At 42.3% G+C, this 19,061-nt stretch overlaps 2 protein-coding genes across 3 annotated transcripts in view; both read left to right on the top strand.

Annotated features, from left to right (window-relative positions):
- The window catches only part of scube1 (signal peptide, CUB domain, EGF-like 1), a gene marked incomplete at its 5' end in the record, with an annotated part of 114,014 nt that extends 103,459 nt beyond the window's left edge, over positions 1–10,555 (top strand). For both annotated transcript variants that reach the window (XM_083999783.1, XM_083999784.1), the window contains 11 exons: positions 854–952; positions 2,297–2,413; positions 2,540–2,698; positions 2,791–2,994; positions 3,835–3,996; positions 4,074–4,241; positions 5,623–5,784; positions 5,888–6,085; positions 7,637–7,789; positions 8,868–8,947; positions 9,075–10,555. In XM_083999783.1, coding sequence (XP_083855909.1) covers positions 854–952; positions 2,297–2,413; positions 2,540–2,698; positions 2,791–2,994; positions 3,835–3,996; positions 4,074–4,241; positions 5,623–5,784; positions 5,888–6,085; positions 7,637–7,789; positions 8,868–8,947; positions 9,075–9,227 — 1,655 coding nt within the window. In that variant the 3' untranslated portion in view covers positions 9,228–10,555. The remainder of the gene's footprint in view (positions 1–853; positions 953–2,296; positions 2,414–2,539; positions 2,699–2,790; positions 2,995–3,834; positions 3,997–4,073; positions 4,242–5,622; positions 5,785–5,887; positions 6,086–7,636; positions 7,790–8,867; positions 8,948–9,074) is intronic.
- Positions 1–19,061, top strand: part of mpped1 (metallophosphoesterase domain containing 1) — a gene marked incomplete at both ends in the record, with an annotated part of 263,390 nt that overhangs the window by 138,037 nt on the left and 106,292 nt on the right. The window lies entirely within an intron of this gene.

The following is a 19,061-nucleotide window of genomic DNA, read 5'->3' on the forward strand; positions in this document are numbered from 1 at the left end:
TTCATGCTGTGAGGTTTTCTTGGCTTCTCTCCCTCCAGAGCTCTGGCTGGCAGCCCGATATCTGCTTCTGCATTAGTACTTAGCACCCGTCTGTAAATCGATAACTCTTTGATCACGGTGTCTTTTTCCAGAGCGCGGCTCTCGCTGCGTTTAACTTGGCAGCCATTGTGTGAGAATGATGGATAGTTCTCAGGTATGAGGTGAAATATTTGTTGTCTGTCTCTTTTGGCGTACGTCTTAATTTTAGGGGGAGGCAGCCATGTAAATTCCTGTGGCTGAGAGCAGTCCAGGCTCTTATTTAATCGTCTCACTTTTATGACTTCTATAAGCTTCATCCCTCATTTCTCACTTGAAATGTGTGTGTGTGTGTGTCTGTGTGTGTGTGCGCTTCAAGAGAGGCACACAGGATTCATGGATCTTTCATTTGACCTTAAATTCATCCATCAGGGTTTAAGGTCACATGGCTGCAGAGGTTCCTGTGGTCTCTGGTTTATGGTCATCCAACATTTATGAAATTCTTATTAATCCTTGACTCTGTGTCTGTTGCCAAGTGAAAACACACACACACACACACACAAACACACACACACACACACACACACACACACACACACACACACACACACACACACACACACACACACACACACACACACACACACACACACACACACACACACACACACACACACACACTTCCATAGCCACACACACACACTTCCATAGCCACACACACACACAAATCCATCAGCTTCCCCATCCTCTCATCAGGATGTCTGTCTTCTCTTTTCTAGCAGACGTCTAATGTGTATGTGTGTGTGTTTTTCTGCTTGTGTGTGTGTGTTTGTTCCAGACTCAGAGAACAGCTACACACTGAGCTGTGGAGTTCCAGTCCAGCCTGGTAAAGCTCCTCAGAAGAGGAATGCTACCGCTGCCCTACCCACCTGTGCCGGTACAGTAAGCCAAGCATGATGGGAAATAATTATGGTTTTACTCTCAACATTAAGAAGATGACACTGTGGAAAGTTACTTCCTGCTGCAGTTAGTAAGAGAGTGTGTCCTTGGCAGTTGAGAAGTATTTTTGAAGGTTCCTAACTGAGTGAAACAAGTGGCAGCCATGATCAGAGCTGCTCCAGTTCTCTAACAGAGAAGGAGATGTCTCCTGTCTAATCTCCTGTAGCATCAGATACACTGGACCTTCCTTTACACAAGCAAAAGAGATAAAGCCATCCCACCACTCCAGCAACATGTGAAGCAGCACACCCCTGTAGTTTTATCACGGCTGACCCATGTATGACCCACGTATCAACACAGCTCGTGGAATTATGGGAACCCGTTTATGATTGGCTGAGCTCCAGGTCTATAAATATAGATTTCCTGCCTTTCAAATCTAGTTAAGAAGTGAAGAAGAAGCATATTGAATTTGTAGTTAACAACATCATCATCATGACATGTTGTTTTTCCAAACCCTGCGTTATTTACTGCATGAAAAATTCAATTGTCTCAACTTAACAGCCAAATGTCAGAGCAGTTATCTTTTCCTAAGTCCTCATGATTTCTTCCTCACATCCTCTCTCCTCACGATGAAGTTTGAGGAGAAATGGTCGGGAAATATTTAATATATTTCTTTATATTTAATAGAAAATGAAAGCTAAGTTTAGATTTTCCCCTGTTGCCCCTGAACATCCGGCCAGGGAGAGCAGATGAAAATTGGCCTTTAACTCTGGCTCACAATTTCTCTTAAAGGGACAACGAGGAGTTTCTATTCGGTTATAAAAAAGTCTCACGTTAATGTGGATGAATCTCCGCTACCCACACTTGTTAATGGGCCCATTTTCGATAAATATATCGTTCTGTCTCTATCGTTATTTTGTTATTATTAGTGGTGGCGGAAGTGCTGGTCGAGCCGACCAGCGTTTCCTTCGTTGCGAATCATGAGAATAACGCAGCCGCATCGCCGTTTATGGTCGGAACTACGGTGGTATGTGAACCTCTTTGAACCTCTGACTTTAATTATTGATGAATGAAAACATGAGTCCGTCTTGCACCCGGTCAAAGAAATGTACGGTGCGCGCGGAGGCTCATAAATGTAGTGTGAAAACGCTTCGCTTTTCCAAAACTCCTCGTTGTCCCTTTAAATAATTTTGATTAGTATTGCTTTGTCCCTGTCACATAAACCAATAAATAAATAAATAAAATTAATTTAGGATTAAGTTGCAGTTGTACTTTATACACCTGTGGGCACTACCTTGCCTCATTTCTAATAGGCTGCCATTTTTTTCTCTTCTGTGTAAAGACACACTGACTCCACCAATTAAACAGAAGGCCAGGTTTAAGATCAAAGACGCCAAGTGTCACCTGAGGCCACGGAACAAGGAAAAACACAGAGATTCATCCAGGCAGAGTCTGCAAGGTAAAGAAGTCGTCACACTCCAGACCACCACTTAGAATCAACTTTCATCCTGTGATCATAACATCCTCTGATCTTGATCTTGAGCTTTATCTTCACGTGACATTTCTGTTGTTTTGCACCTGGAAGGAGGACAGTTCCCCTGCACCGACGACTGTCAGGTCACTTTTGTCAACCTCAAGTGTGACTCTTCTAAGAAGCGCAGACGGGGACGCAAATCGCCTTCGAAAGAGGTTTCCCACATCACAGCTGAGTTTGAGATCGAGATGAAGGAGGAGGAAGCCTCAGGTGTGGTATTTCTGTCTTACAGGTCTCATCTCTGAGCATTTGAGATATTTTATTCAGACCACATGTAGAAACTGACCACATGTTTGCCTCAGACTCCTGTAACGTGGACTGCGTGCGGGAGAAGATGAAGCAGAAGCTGCAGAGCGCCATGCGGACGCTCAGGAAGTCCATCAACAAGCAGCAGTTCTACATCCAGTTCTCAGGGACAGAGTACGAGGTGGCCCAGAAACCCTCCAGAGTCCCAGAGGGCGTCGAGGCCTGCAGCACCGGACAAGTCCTACAGGAGGGGAAGTGTGGTAAGTCTGCAGCTTCACCACATATCATGGTGCCAATAGGAGCCACAGGAAGTTTTTTTCGTTTTGTTTTGTTTTGTTTTGTTTCGTTTCTTTATTTCGGTCAATACATGTCATTAAAAGAGAAGTAACAAACCAGAGAGAAAAGAATAAATGAAACAAAAATAAAAATAACATCCATCAGAGTAAACAATAAGTCAACAGAAAAAGAAAATTTGGACCGAAAAGGCATAGGCTGAAGCATAGCTTATTACGCCTACCCTATTACAACTCAAGTTAATTAAAAATTTTAAAATATACAATTTGTTATTTATTAATAAAAGAAATAAGCAGTCACAAAAGAGTGAAAAGAGAGAAGCTGTTTGATTTGATTTCCCTTTCTTCTTCCTTTCCTTTCCCTTCCTTCTTCTTCTCCTTTCCCTTCTTCCTCCCCTACTTCCTTCCTCCACAAGAAATTAGGAGAAAAAGAAAAGAGAAAGACGATCAAACATACAGAACAAAACAAAACAAAAATAGCAGTAGCATAGCATGTGTCACCACTCATTACTCTAACTTATATAAATTAATCATTCTGTTTTTAAGTACTTTTTTAAATAAGATTATGGTATTGCATGTTTTTAAGTCATTCTCCAATTTGTTCCATAAATTAACAGCTGTTACCGTAGTGCATTGTAATTTGGTGTTGGTTCTGGTTTTTAACTTTCTAAATATACCGTACATACCCCTCTGAAATTGTAATGGCTTTGTCTTAGATTGAACATTTTCTGGATACAGTCAGGCAGCATGTTGTTGTTAATTTTGAACATAAGCTTTTGAAGTACTCACCTGCATCCTCCTCCTCAGTGAGCTGCGGTGTGGGGACCTTCTACAGCGGAGAGCAGGAGCAGTGTGTGCAGTGTCCCCCCGGGACGTACCAGGACACAGTGGGTCAGCTGTCCTGTGAGCCGTGTCCCAGTACAGAAGGACAGGGTGTGGCAGGAGCCAAGAACGTGTCTCAGTGTGGAGGTAAGACACCAACAGTCGTTTAAAATACTGATCCTGCACAGAGAAACACTCTGACGTTGTGTAACTGTGTCTCCCAGGTCAATGTCCAGCTGGTCACTTCTCTGCCGATGGGTTCCGTCCATGCCAGGTCTGTCCACTGGGGACATATCAGCCCGAACCAGGCCGAGTGCTCTGCTTCCCCTGTGGAGGAGGACTCATGACCAAGTATGAAGGAGCCGTCTCTTTCAGGGACTGTGAGGCCAAAGGTTTGTCTGTCTTTTTATTTTACTTATTGAATGTAAGAGAACATCTAGTGACAAACCTCAGATATTCACCACAGAGGCAGGTCACCGTTATGTCTTCTCTGCATAACACTCAGTAGTAGCAAAGAGCTGGAGCAGCAGGTTGTAGCCAGGTTTTCTGCTGTGTGAGAGACAAAATAAGAAAAATATCTTGTCACTTCTTTTAAAAAGAACACAACATGTGTTTGTTGATTTTGTCCAGACGATGTTGTGGTTTTTAAAATCAGGAGCTTGGAAGCGACTGCTGGTTAACATGTGGTCTTAATGGGCCGTCGCAGATGTGTATGAGACAGACATTCACACAAATAGAATATGAAGTTATCTCTTCAGAATAAGTGCATGAATGAATGAATGAATTTATATTTATTTAAGTGTCATGCACCAATTAAGGTGCCCAGCCTAGAAGGGCTTACAAGACACATTTCATATTTAGACAACAAACAAAATCATCAGAGCACAGACAAAACAAACAAAAACAAAAATCACATGGAATTCACATAAATAATTCACTTTTTCTTTTTGACCAGGCACTTTTTATGAAAGTAGCTATAGTAAAGACTTCTTTTCTGAAGAACCATTCCAACTTTACCTCATCATCAACCCAAAACAACTCAGGTTTCACATTTTGCATGATGCATTCTGAAACAAAAACTGCCTGTTCTGGCTTCGTCATATAACGGACAATGAAACACAAAATGCAGTTCATCCTCGATTACATTTAGATTACATAATGTGCATAGTCTGAGTTAAACCGACCTACTTCTATTGCCAGAGGGAGAATCCAGCCCTCAACTGGGCACATAAAGATCTCTTGGATCTATCCAATGGCAAAGTCACATAAGGTTCTGAACAACATACATTTTTCAACTGGCAATAAGTTCTGAGCTTTGGTTTAAACCAGATATCATTAGCCCATTTTTCTTTATACTCAAGAAATAACTTATGCTTCACAAAACGCAAACCATAACCAAAATATGCTGTTGATCAGCCTCGCTAAAAATAGCTTTCATGTCACGATGCCAAGGATAGTTATCTTATGTGTTTTATCCCAGTTAAAGACTTTTTTGGTTATTCTATCCTCTGGCATAGAAGACAAGCGATTCCAAAGCCTAAGCATTTCCCCTTTCTGTTTAATCAAACAGGGTTCCCAGCCCATGTCACCCTGGAGAGCCAGAACAGGAGTAAATTTATGCACACCTAGAAGACAACAAATAGCTCGACTTTGAATAGCATTCAACCAGTGCATTGGTTTCATATAAGTTAGTCCGGATATGAAACTGATGACAGCTGTGTGGTGTATCCTGTAGAAGATAGAGGCCGTTGACGTGTTCCTGTCTCTCCTCAGTGCACTGTGCTCCTGGACACTACTACAACTCCAGCACCCACCGCTGCATCCGCTGCCCCGCGGGAACATACCAGTCTGAGTTTGGGCAGAACTACTGCATCACCTGCCCTGGGAACACCACCACCGACTTTGACGGTGCCACCAATGTCTCCCACTGCAAAAGTAACGCTGCCCATTACATCTCATGTAACTGAGACCCATGATAATGAATGCTATAAGGCTGCTGTTGTGTTGAAATGAGTTGAAATGTGTTTCCTGTCCTCAGACCAGCTGTGTGGAGGAGAGCTGGGAGAGTACACAGGCTACATCGAGTCTCCGAACTACCCCGGAGACTATCCGTCCAACGTGGACTGTGTCTGGACCATCAACCCACCACACAAGAGGCGCATCCTCATCGTGGTACCGGAGATCTTTCTACCCATTGAGGATGAGTGTGGAGATGTGCTGGTCATGAGAAAGAGTGGTAAGCAGATATACTAATTTCACCAGTCTGCTGATTGAGCCAAGCCTTAACCATCAGTCTGTCTGTGTCAGTGTCAGCCTCGGACCTGTTAGCACCTACAACTAATGAAACGTCTCCGCCACCCACATTTAAAGGGATAGTTCATCCAAAATTGAAATTTCACTCATTATCTACTCCCCCTCATGTGGACTAAGGGCTGGGAGTTTCAGAGTCCTCCGTGGCTTCTCTGACTTACAGGGGGTCTCGGCGTAGCAGTGCATGTCCATATAACGGTTGCAAATGGATACCAACTGTCTTCGTAACAAAAGGACACACCGAAAAACATCCAAATACCTCCATGCTGCTCGCATGTAATGTCCGTCTTGTATTGTTCGTAGCGGAAGCTTCTCGAAGCTCCTCTTCCCAGTTCGTCCAAATTTGACGAACCGGGAAGAGGAGCTTCGAGAAGCTTCCGCTACGAACAAGCTTGAAATATAGACACATCAAAAAACATCCAAATACCTCCATGCTGCTCGTATGTAATGTCCGTCTTGTATTGAAGCCCCGAAATGCGAAATTGTTCCGAAAAAAGTCAAATCTCGCGAGATTTTGACGGACCAGGAAGAGGAGCTTCCATTACAAACAAGCTTGAAATATAGACTTATTTCATTTTTTTGGGGACAATTTTGCATTTCGGGGCTTCAATACAAGACGGACATTACATACGAGCAGCATGGAGGTATTTGGATGTTTTTTTGGTGTGTCTTTTTGTTACGAAGACAGTTGGTATCCATTTGCAACCGTTATATGGACATGCACTGCTACGCCGAGACCCCCTATAACTCAGAGAAGCCACGGAGGACTCTGAAACTTCTCCCAGCCCTTAGTCCACATGAGGGGGGGTAGATAAGGAGTGAAATTTCAATGACTCTGGCCCTTTACCGTAGAGAGCTGCAGAGTTGACAGTGCAGATGGGCACACAGGTATTTAGACTCCTGTACCTTCTCCACCATCTCTCCTCCAGTGGAGAGACAGGCAGCAGCAGCCTGACACAGTCCAGACTTGGAAAGAACGACATCAAATCAGACGCTCCAGCTGCTTCCAGCAGGCTGACGATCCTCATGTTACATTGCTTTCCCAAATATGCCAATTTTCCCTTTAACTCAGTTGGGTCAGAGGTACTGCTGATTCATCCACCCACAGTTCTACGTCTTTTATGTGTTTGCATATCAAGTTTTTCCCATCATCAGCTCAGTCGTCGTTACGTTTCAGCACCTGCCAGTAACTCATCTTCCTCTTTTCTAGCCTGTGCTGTTTAATTTAGCTGGATCAGACTCAGTTCAGTTCTACAAACACACCTTACAACAAAGTGTTCTTCTGTTCTGCAGCTGAAGTGGGCAGGACTAGATCAGTCTGTTGAAAAGTGCCATATTAAAGTAAAACAAGGCACAAAGGGAATATGCAAGAGTTCTAACTATCCACAGACCAGGGCAAAAAGAAACTCCCTCATAGTCCTAGCACATATCAAGTTCATAGAGGAGTTAGTCTTACCTATATGTGTTCTTCCTCCAGCCCTGCCCACCTCCATCACCACCTATGAGACGTGTCAGACCTACGAGCGGCCCATCGCCTTCACCTCCCGCTCTCGGAAGCTGTGGATCCAGTTCAAGTCCAACGAGGGGAACAGTGGCAAAGGCTTCCAAGTTCCATTTGTCACCTACGACGGTGAGCCAGCTTAGACTATTAGCTCTGATTACTTAGGGCGTATTCACACCAGGCTCGTTTGGTCCGCTTGAAACTGATTTTTCCCCTGGTGTGGACTTTTTGGGGAAGTGTGAATACAAACCAGTGGACTCTGGTGCGGATCAAACAAGTGAACCGAGACCACCTCTGCAGCTGGGACTCGGTTCACTTGTTTGGTCCGGACCAGAGTCCCAAACGAACCCTGGTGCGGTTCGCGTTCGGTGTGAATGCAAACCGAACCCTTCCCGAACCAAATGCAAAATCCAAGCGCCATTTTGGATTCAACAGGCTTCCGTTGTTGTCAGAAAATGTGGAAATGATCAACAATGAGCCGTGGGTCGACATGGAGCACAGATAGACACGCTGCCTCCTGGATATTTGGTCAGTGGAAAACATTTATCAGATGCTGGAGAGGACGCACCCGACGCCGTTAAGGATGCACATTCTGAATATTTTTTTTAACTGATAGCCTAACAGAAAGTCGTTATCCGATTAACAACCGTTAACAGAAATAAATGTGACCGATCGGCAGCACGGCATCCTGAGAGAATGATTATGTTTTTTGTTTGTTTGTTTTTTGCTGTGCCGTCCTTGTTTTCTTTTTTTTTTAGCGCACCATCCTTCAGACGCACATGTCTGTGTGTTTGTTGTCTGACCAGACGGCTGCATAAAGGCCACATAGCCTCCAAGTGATGAATGAGCACAGGACAGGTGCAACTGGAAAAAGGAAGAGAGAAACGCATTCATGACCTCCATTGTGTAGCTACTTTTCGGTAGAAGATCCCGCTGATCATTTTTATCCAATGATTGAGCGACTGTGGGACACACGTGCTTTTGTTTACAAAGTTGATCCGCTTGTGAAAAAATGCAATGTGAATACAAACCGCACCAAGTAAAAATAAATTTAGTCCGCACCAAAGCAAGTGAACTATCGGACTTTCCTGGTATGAATACGCCCTTACTGTTTTAAACCCTCACTCAAGAACAGTCAGATAAGAACTACTTACAGCTGTGTTTTTGTGTGTTGTCAACATCATAATGGAGTCTTGTTGTGTTGCAGAGGACTACCAGCAGCTGATAGAGGACATAGTGCGAGACGGCAGGCTTTATGCCTCTGAGAACCACCAGGAGATACTCAAGGTATTGTAGGACTCATCAGCAGCCTTATGGTTGTGAGACTCTGCATGTCTGCTCCTTCAGAAATACTTCCCCCACATGTGATTGGTCCAGTCTGGTGACACTGTCTGTCCCTGTGTCTCCCTCTCAGGACAAGAAGCTGATAAAAGCCTTGTTTGAAGTGCTGGCCCACCCCCAGAACTACTTCAAGTACACAGCACAGGAGTCCAAAGAGATGTTTCCTCGCTCCTTCATCAAGTTGCTGCGCTCCAAAGTCACCAGGTTCTTACGGCCATACAAATAGACAGGACGTCCTCTCTGTCCTGTTAAAGACCCCCATCATCCTACATCATTCCAACTCCAGCTCCCCCACTCTGTCCCCGCCTCAGTCCAGTTGTACCCGTTCTATGACTAAACGTCTTCATTTGTTGTATTTTTCCTTAATCCTGTTCGCCACATGATGCCTTCTCTCATCTTTGACACCTTTAAGTAGTGATGCATGACGAACTGAGAGCCCCGCCCCCCCCCCCCCCCCCCCCCTCTGGTTAGTGCAGCTTCTTCTATAAGGTTTGACCGTTATGGGTTTTTGAAGGCCAGTCTGAATAGTTCTATAACAGGTTCCTGACATACCGTAGTTTATGTGTATATATTGGTCCTTTAAATTGCTTCCTAAAAAATATAAAACTGCTACAAATATTAAGTGTTTCTCTTGGTTTGGTACAATTTAGCAGCTTATCTCATCAAGCTTTGCCAATGCGGCTGCAACATGTAGTAATAATAGTAACTGAATATTAAGCACTGAGTTGAACATGTTTGAACAAATTAAAATCTTAAGAAGACGTATGCAGCTGTCATACATCTGGAAGGCCAAACCACAATGAGACGCTTAGGCTCACAAAACACTGCTACTGTCGCCCAACAACACTGACAACATGTAACACTTGTTGTTCTTACTATTCAAGGTGTAACTCTCTGACTTTGTGGGCACTGTTTGATACAGATTTCCAATGAATCTTGGGATAGGCCATGAACAATCCAGCTGTTGGAGCCTTCATTGTGCAAGAAAAGGCTTTATTGGAGGGAGTCCCTACTGTAGGACATTGTAACTGTGCTGTTTGAAATGTTGCTTTTGCAGGATGTGACATGAGTTTGGACACAGCTTTCATCTAAAGCAGGGCTGACAGTGTCCTGGCTCCAGTTTTATATTGAACACAGATACGAGTGTGGCCTTGATCTTCCCACCTAACTGTGTGAAGGAAATGTTGAACTGTTCCTTTAAAAATGTGCATTATTAATCTGCAAAGTCACTATTATGAATTCCTAAAGTCATTAAAGTAGATGTTATCATAAAGTGAGACTGCTAGTATCTAATAAAAGGCCAACATCAGCAAACCTTCATATCGGTCAAACCCTATTTCTGCACAACATCTTCTGAATCCTCTTTCATCCGAACCATTCCCAGACTTCTGCACCTTCTCTAACAACTTTGTAATCTTCTCCTCCCCTCGTCCACCTCTCTCATGTATATTTTTTGCTCTGCTTTGTTTTCTGTGTTGTTGTTTTGTTTTTGTAATATTTATACTGAACATGTCAGAACTTGCAGAAGCCCACATCACAGATGTTAGAGATATGATGTACGTACAAAATCAAAAAAAAAAGGCATGTACGTTTGTGTGGACACACACACACACACACATGAACATGTCCTCAGAGTGAATGGATGTATCCTGAATTAAATGACTCTATTGGTCCCAATGTGCACAAGACGGAGATGAGAAAACAATGGGTGCACTTAAAAACACACTTTAACAAGGAAAATAAATTGAAAGAAATGTTAAAGTGGGGAAATCTAAACCATTCCACCTCAATGGTTGAATCAGAAAATTCTATAATGTAATTTTTTAAATAAAAAAAAAGATATATAACAAGATGAGATAAACTACCTGAAAGTAACAGATTGTTACTTTAGAGAGAAATGTTTGTGATGTAACTAGTATTTGGAACTTTAATTGCACTTGAATTTTATATGTTAAACCTTTTTTTGTGTTGTTTTGAAATGTGCCACATGTGGCAGCGATGAGAGAGGAAGGACAACTGTCTCCTGTTGTTGTTCCCGCTCTGTAGCTTCCAGTTCCCCCCCGAAATCTCTCACCCACAGCAGCTTCAACGCCCGTTCATGCAACATCTCACAGCCTGAGACTGTCCTGTATGTTCAACTAAAGCGCACAGAGAAAAGACTTTGTAACATAACATTGCATCACCTGCCACCACCACTATAGTCTGTCAGTGTTGTCACTGCCTCATCCCTCCAACATGTCCTATAGGTGCCAGAGAGAAGAAGCATCACCATATAGGCTTCTGGTATGATGGCACTACATACATACAGTACTACTACAATATATACCTGTCTCTAAAACACTAACTAATCTGCATTCACCAAGATGCTCTCTTTCCATTAAACAGAAGGCATAGTGTGTATACTATGCTTTTCTTTTATAACCCAACTAAATGTTATTGTGTCATTCCCACTGGCCCCAACATGTCTATGAAATCCATGACTGCATATTGAAGATGGACTCTATTTCTACACAATGTGATTGGAGTTGTACAACAGTGTGACTGGAGTGTTGCTGTGGCGACAGGGACACAGTGTCCCCGTGTGTCCACAGCACTCACAGCTTCAACTGTATGCCAGTGAATCTTATCTGTGTGTCGTGTTGTTCATAAAGAAGCTAGCTTCCCCTGACAAAAATACCTACAGTTATGTAATGTCCATTATTAGTGTTGATGCTTCTTTAGTTACTAAACTCAACAGTCTTGTTATTCATGAATAGAGAACGTTTGTGTTCTTTGTGCTGGGCACAAGGACAATGAGGGAGTGTCAGTGCTAATTCACTTTTCAAAGCCCATTGATTTAGGAAGAAATTACCATTCTGGATGTTTTGCATATCACAGCTACCATTCTACTATAGGTTTCCTCCAGACGGCCATTTTTATCAGTTCATTTCAGTACACTATGGAAATTAACAGGGATGTCTCCAGTCCATCCCAGCTGCTAGCTAGCAAGCTAGTTCCAAATATTAATTCTTCCTTATCCTCTAGATTTGTATGGTAAAACAAACAGTGCAAGATATGAAAACAAAAGCAACTTAACAGCAATAGTGATGGATTTTTCAGATATTTGCACTCTGTACTGAAATGAAACCAGCGGCTAAAGAGCAGGAAATCAATCAAACCAATCTTGTACTTTGGAAAACGCTCTGCAGTCTTAGCTAAGTATCACAGCTGAATCAGTATGGTCCTGCAGAGCACTGAGCTGCTCATAGTTTGGGATTTGACTTCAAAATAAGATGTTACAATAAATCACTGAGGGAAATCTTTTTATTTTTAATCTCTGGCTGATAATCACCCGTTAGAACAGATCGACTCGTTACCACATCCCACACGTCTGTCAGATAATGTCCCAAAATAGGTGTTGCTCCAGGCCTTACCAAATAGCTGCCACACAGACATATTATGGTATGGCCTACTTCCTGTTTGAAGTGGGCACTGTTCACTATGAGTGTTATGAAAAAAATGATATGAAATGCTCTAAAATTTATAATTGACTGTTTTTTTTTGTTTTTTTTTCCTGAGAATGTATTCTGTTGTAAATGGGTGGGTGCACATGGTGTGTGTGAGATGGTCTGAGAATGAATATGTGAGCAGCAAGTGTGTGTTTGTGTCTGTGGGAGAGTATTTCCGAGTGTGTGCGAGTGTGTGTATGTGTGTGAGCGGTGAGTCTATGATAGAGAAAGAGACTGTGTATGTGTGTACTTTAGTCTATTTTGTAGAGGAATAATTTTAACGTTTGTGTTAGTTGGTTGTACCCAAAGAGAGAAACTGTAACGCAGTGTTGTGCCATTGTTTGGTCTATGAAACTCCAGTACTGAACAAATTAAATAAAACAGTAGCAGAAAACAGATTCACGCCGTCTCTTTTGTGTGTCGGTGTGTGAGTGAACGTTCGTCTTCTATCTGCTCATTATATCTGATCTCTCCACACAGCTGGCCATGGCTACGCCTCTGGAAAATTTAGCTGACTGTGCTAATAGTGTTGTTATCTTCAAGCAACACAATCTGTGGAGCAGATCTGGATGCCACATCAGAAACATTCATTACTGTTCACACTGGGAGCACTTTTTCATTTAAAATCTCTGCCTTTGTCTTACTTTACTTAGTAAAAGGAGAGAAATGAGAGCGAACCTTTAAAACCTTTGGAAGTACAAAATAGTTTATACTGAAATACCAGTAGTATTACTGGCTGCTACTGCTGCTGGTTGTCTGTGCTGGGGCGACATGTTGGGAGTTTGATGACCAGGGATCAACTGAAAGAATTCAGTCCAGGAATTTGTGTGTTTCTCTGTGTGTTTGTCAGGTCATTCTGGTCTCTTCCAGTTCCCTTCAGTTTGAATCATCTCTGACTGAGTTTAGTTCTGTTAAAGCTTCAGTAAGCGATCCGGTGGTTTTGGCTAACTTCCTGTCAGCAGATGGAGTTAGCAGTCCCCACCCTCGTCCCTACGTCACCACATTCACGCACATTCACGCACATCCCTTGGCTGCACACACAGAGAGGACCGCCCCTTTATGCCGTTCTCTCTCCTCATTGGATAAATGTGGTAGGATACAAGGAAAGTTTTCTCCTCGGCTCAGAGCAGAGCAGAGTGACTGACAGACCCGTGTTTCAGACCAAACACTCTATAGAAGTGATTGCTGTCGGAAGATAGAACTATTTAAGACTTATATTAACACGAACATTCCGCTTACTACTGCTTTAAATTGACAGTTTTATTGGACCAGAACTTTTGTTGCTTTAAAGGGATAGTTCAACATTTTGGCAAATTGGCCCATTGCCATAATTGCTATAGTCATAGCAGTAGGTTCGTTACCTTTAATTGTAGGTGTAAGCTATTTTAAGTACAGCGGAGCGCAGCAGCAGGCTGCTCAGAGCTACGCTATGGAGGCTAAGGGAATTTCTTGGTTTCCCTCATCAAACTCATCAAATACAAAATCCCAAAACTCCACAGCGCTTTTGTAGACAAGTTGTGAGCTGCACAACCACCACGCTATGAGATAATGACGGAACGATACGAAACGGAGCCGTTTTCGAGGTAAATTCATACAAAACCGCTGATGCGCGTTGCGTTCAGGGACAGTTTTTCAGCAAGCAGTCTCCGTATTTACCCTGTATTTACCTCGAAAACGGCTCCGTTTCGTATCGTTCCGTCATTATCTCATAGCGTGGTGGTTGTGCAGGTCACAACTTGTCTACAAAAGCGCTGTGGAGTTTTGGGATGTTGAATTTGATTAGTTTAATGAGGGAAACCAAGAAATTCCATTAGCCTCCATAGCGTAGCTCTGAGCAGCCAGCTGCTGCGCTCCGCCGTACTGAAAATAGCTTACACCTACAATTAAAGGTAATGAACCTACTGCTATGACTATAGCGATTATGGCAATGGGCCAATTTGCCAAAATGTTGAACTATCCCTTTAAAAACACACACAAAAAAGTGTGTTTGAAAGTGAGTCTTGATGCCTCCAGCTCTGCACTGACAGTTGTCACAGACAATCAATACCTGCCACTTTTTACCACTGTGGTGGCGATCCTCCAGGAAAATAATAAATAAATGCTGTCCCTAATCTTCTTCTGCCCCTTCCACCATTAATTCCTGCCCCTGTCACACCTCCAGTCTCAGCCAATGGCATCCCCTCAAAAATACACACAAAAAAAGAAAGCCATCATAAGACCTCACCATACTGGGGCAGTATCCTGTGGATTATGAACCTGGACCAACACAGGAAGTATTTGAGTTAGATCAGGATGGTAAAGCGTTGGATGGTGGGTCCAGGTGGGCCAGGCTTGGAGACTGCTTTGTTGTGACATCACAAAGTCACAGAAGTCCTGACCACTCATTTTAAGGCTCAATTTCTGAGAAGAGTGAGCATTTCTCTGTGGACTTACACAGTGTTAGTATGGGACCTATATCTTTAATCCAAAAACACATGGATATCTCTCATTTTCCTCTACTGTGTTATATGTGTTGAGTTGTGTACTTATCCCAGATCTTTTGTTAACAAAGAATTTAATTTAGCCACCTGTCAGTGTCACTTCCCCTTATGCATTGAGAAGTGTCAAACTGGATCTGAGGCTTCAGCTGCATTGATCGACGTTTATTGTCATCATTAAAAACAATGAAGAACAGTTTAGCGGCTTCAACATGGCAGCACAGAACATTTGGTTCTTCTGTCTCTCTCCAGTCTTATTGCTTTGTCTGTACACTACCTGTATTATCTTCCCCTTCAGAAGCAGCCATTTGTTTTTATTTGTTTATGCAAAGCATAAAAATCATCTTCCAGGGTATGAGGTAATCCATCACAGCACGACACATTCATTTGTTTTGGTCAAAGTTTGAGTTGGATTGTTTGTTTGTTTTTTCATTGTTCCTGAGCTCAGTGTGTTCATGTCACTTCTACATCACATGACTCTCTTTCCTGTCAATCAGCTGACACCTTCACCAATAAGAGGAATCAGCATGTCACCTTCTTAACAGCATTCGCGCATTCGTGTCTCTTTCTTTGTCAGAGCAGCAGTGTATTTCATGCTAAGCTGACACTATAAAGTTTGTATTCTTAAGACACGGCTACATAAAAGAATAACATGTGCCACAATAGTCATGGACCCAAAAGGCTTGTAACTGTGACTGGCATTGGCGGTCTCCTCCCTCATTACTGTAACACCTCAGCTGCTTCGCTGTTGGTCATTAATCATATTTGAAAGGCAGATCTGATATTTCCTACGTGATCTTTCCAGGGCGTCCAATCAGCAGCCAGCATCTGCAGGCAAACGCAACTGTGCCAGATGCTGAGATTTCTCTCCCTTCACTATCTTGTTGCCTTCCATCCATCAGTCGCTCTGCTGAAAGTTCAGTGGAGATGAAAGGAGGAAGACAGAACGTGGACTGACTAAGGGGAGGGAAGGGGGGGGGGGGGTCGTGACACAACTGCTACTATTTGGTGTAATTACGGATGGATCTGATGCTGCTAGCCTGGGAAACAAAAAATATTCCATACACACCTTCATTGTATGGAATGGGAATTATACAAGTTTTGACTTTATAGGCAAATACACACCTCTAGAATATGTTTGTTCTTAAATTGTAGATGTATCTTACCTTTTACCAAATATTTTGGATAAAGCCTCACCTCATACTCTCTGTTTTCCCTCCACTAAATTGAATATTCCTGCTCTTTTTGCTCTGATTTTGGTCTCAACCAGCTCCTGAAGGAAATATCCGTCTGTTCAGCTGCTAATTCTTCCACCACACAGTAACTGCATCTGTCTGCTGTTAAAGCAGAAGTAAGCGATCCGGTCGTTTTGGCTAACTTCTTGTCAGCAGATGGAGTTAGCAGTCCCCGCCCTCGTCATGGATCTATTGGTCCTCGTCCCTACGTCACCACATTCACGCGCATCCCTTGGCTGCACACACAGCCCTTCAAGCCGTTCTCTCTCCTCATTGGATAAAGGTTGTAGGATACAAGGAAAGTTTTCTCCTCAGCTTACAGCAGAGCAGAGTGACTGACAGACCCGTGTTTCAGACCAAACACTCTATATAAGTGATTGCTGTCAGAAGATATAACTATTTAAGACTTATATTAACACAAACATTCCACTTACTTCTGCTTTAACTGCTGCCCTTACAGAAAAAACACATGAACTTCACATGTGAAAAATTTTGCACATGGGAATCATGTTATTTGCACGTGGGAAACATGTGGTTTTGGCCCAGTTTTATGTTATAACATGTGGTTTTATGTGATAACATGTGGTAATGCTACATGTAGAGCACATGTGTAATTCATGGTACCACATGTGGAAAATGGGTTCACATGGGAATTCACATGTGATTAAGTAAGAGCTGTTATTATTCTACCACATCAGCCTAATTAATGCAAAAACAATAACTTAAAAGGAAAAGAAAAAAAAGTAATGAACCTGCAGCGACACATTTGTTTTTCCATTGAATTTTACTTCAAAACTGGGAAGGAAACAACAAGTCTCCACCAGGTTCATCATTTTTAGTGTCCCCTGGAAACACTTGAATTTGCAGGGCTTGCTTTTTCAAAGTGATGAAGATGTTTTCTGAATTTGCTGTATGCTTACGTATTTCATTTTGAGGTTTGTTTTTTACATTGCAGCATGTTGAGCTCTCAGGGCCACCATACTTACTGTATATTGGTCCAACATATACACCAAACCAATTTTGGGGCTCTGGATAGTTAGAACGCTGTAAGATCGAGAGGTGAGAGGAGTCAAGACAAGTTACTTTATTAATGTTATTTAGTGACAAATATATTGAGATGACACAATATAAAGAGATGATTTTTATGTTTTCTGTCTTCACACCCTGTAGTTGGTGGACAACTTGACAAAGTGTCCAGCAGATGGCAGACTCAGCCCAGCCTGTGACTGTGGATGCCTCCATGCAACTTTTGAGCAGCATGGTGATTATGGCTGCATGTGTTTGAGCTCCAGATTGTGGTCTATTTGTTTAGCTCATTACCAGCCCAAATCCCAGTCCAATTACCTGCGGATAAACAGGAGCAGAGGTGGTGATACGCTGTAATGCCGTAATTTGACTGATTATCCCTTACACGGCCAATAAATGATTGGGAGCACTTTTTTTCTTTTCCAGCTTTTTTTTTATTACTTTCAGCAGAAATACAAAGATTTAACAGGTCTGAGCTCATAAAGATTCACCACCATGTATGGATCACTTCGATTTGCATATTGCAAACAGGAGGATAGGAATCCTGATCATTGATGATGGATATCATATCACTCATAGATATCCTGATCAAAGGGATTAATGATGAATGGGAAATACACTTGAATCACAAAAGGAGCAAATTCACTAACCTGCTCTTGGATGGATTATCAAATGACCCACAATAGTGGAGCTCAGAAACCAGGACTTGTTTCATTCTGCATCAATGGGGATCTGAAACCAGTTTCCTACATCCCAGTTCACCTAAGACGTGTGCGGGATGGGGGGTGGGGGGCAGGCTGGTTCTTTAGTAGTTAGAGCCGGATGGTTGACTTTTATATCTGTGCCTATAGGTGCCTATTCAGCATCCACCCATGGTTACCCTTTACATTTCCTCAAATCAAGCATATATACATATTTTTTTCCACTGGAGTAAAACAATTTCACTCCTCGTTCTAGTCTCGCTCCATCATGAGGGATTTTGGGAAACGAGCCAGTAAAGGCAGAATCGTGTTCTGAAACGATACACGACTGAAAATCCATTTGTGAACCTGCGTTTGAGACAGAAATTCATATTTTCTGACTCTCACTTGGTAGATTTGTTTGTTTGTAGTAGAAGTTTAAATTATTATTATTAAATAACTGTAGTTAATTAGTATTTTACATTAGGTCACTTCACGGATATGACTGGGATAATGTAATAACAGAGCTGAAATGATTAGTTGATTAATCAACAGCAACAATTGTTGTAATTAATATTGGAGTAGTGATTCTAAAGCAGAGTTTTAAAGTGTTCCTGCTTTATTTGTCTCTATCACAGTGAACAGAAAATGATTCATTGATGAAGATAATTATCAGTTCCAACCAAACCACTGTTCAAAGCCTTTCATCTTTTTGTTTCATGATAATCAGTGTACAACAATCACCAATCACTAATGGACCGACCCGCAAGCACAGCAGCAGACTGAACGTTCCCACAATCCTTCTCTCCACGGCGCCAAACAAAACACACACACAAAGAGATTCAAGAGTTTTGTTGTTGACAAAGTCCATTCAGTCTCACACGAGATCTTTGCACACACACGGTCCATGAGTGTGGAGGATGAATCAATGCAGAACAGTCAATAGTGTAGAAGTTAGAGGTTCTCCTGTATTTTAATATAACTTTATCTCTATCTATCTATCTATCTATCTATCTATCTATCTATCTATCTATCTATCTATCTATCTACCTATCTACACATTTACAGTAATACTTTTAAGAAGAGAATAGATCAGTGTATTACTGTAATGATGATTCTATACCTCATGGTACCTTTACCACTTTACTGCTACA

The sequence above is a fragment of the Trachurus trachurus genome (assembly GCF_905171665.1).
Source record: "Trachurus trachurus genome assembly, chromosome: 23".
Lineage (NCBI taxonomy): Eukaryota > Metazoa > Chordata > Actinopteri > Carangiformes > Carangidae > Trachurus > Trachurus trachurus.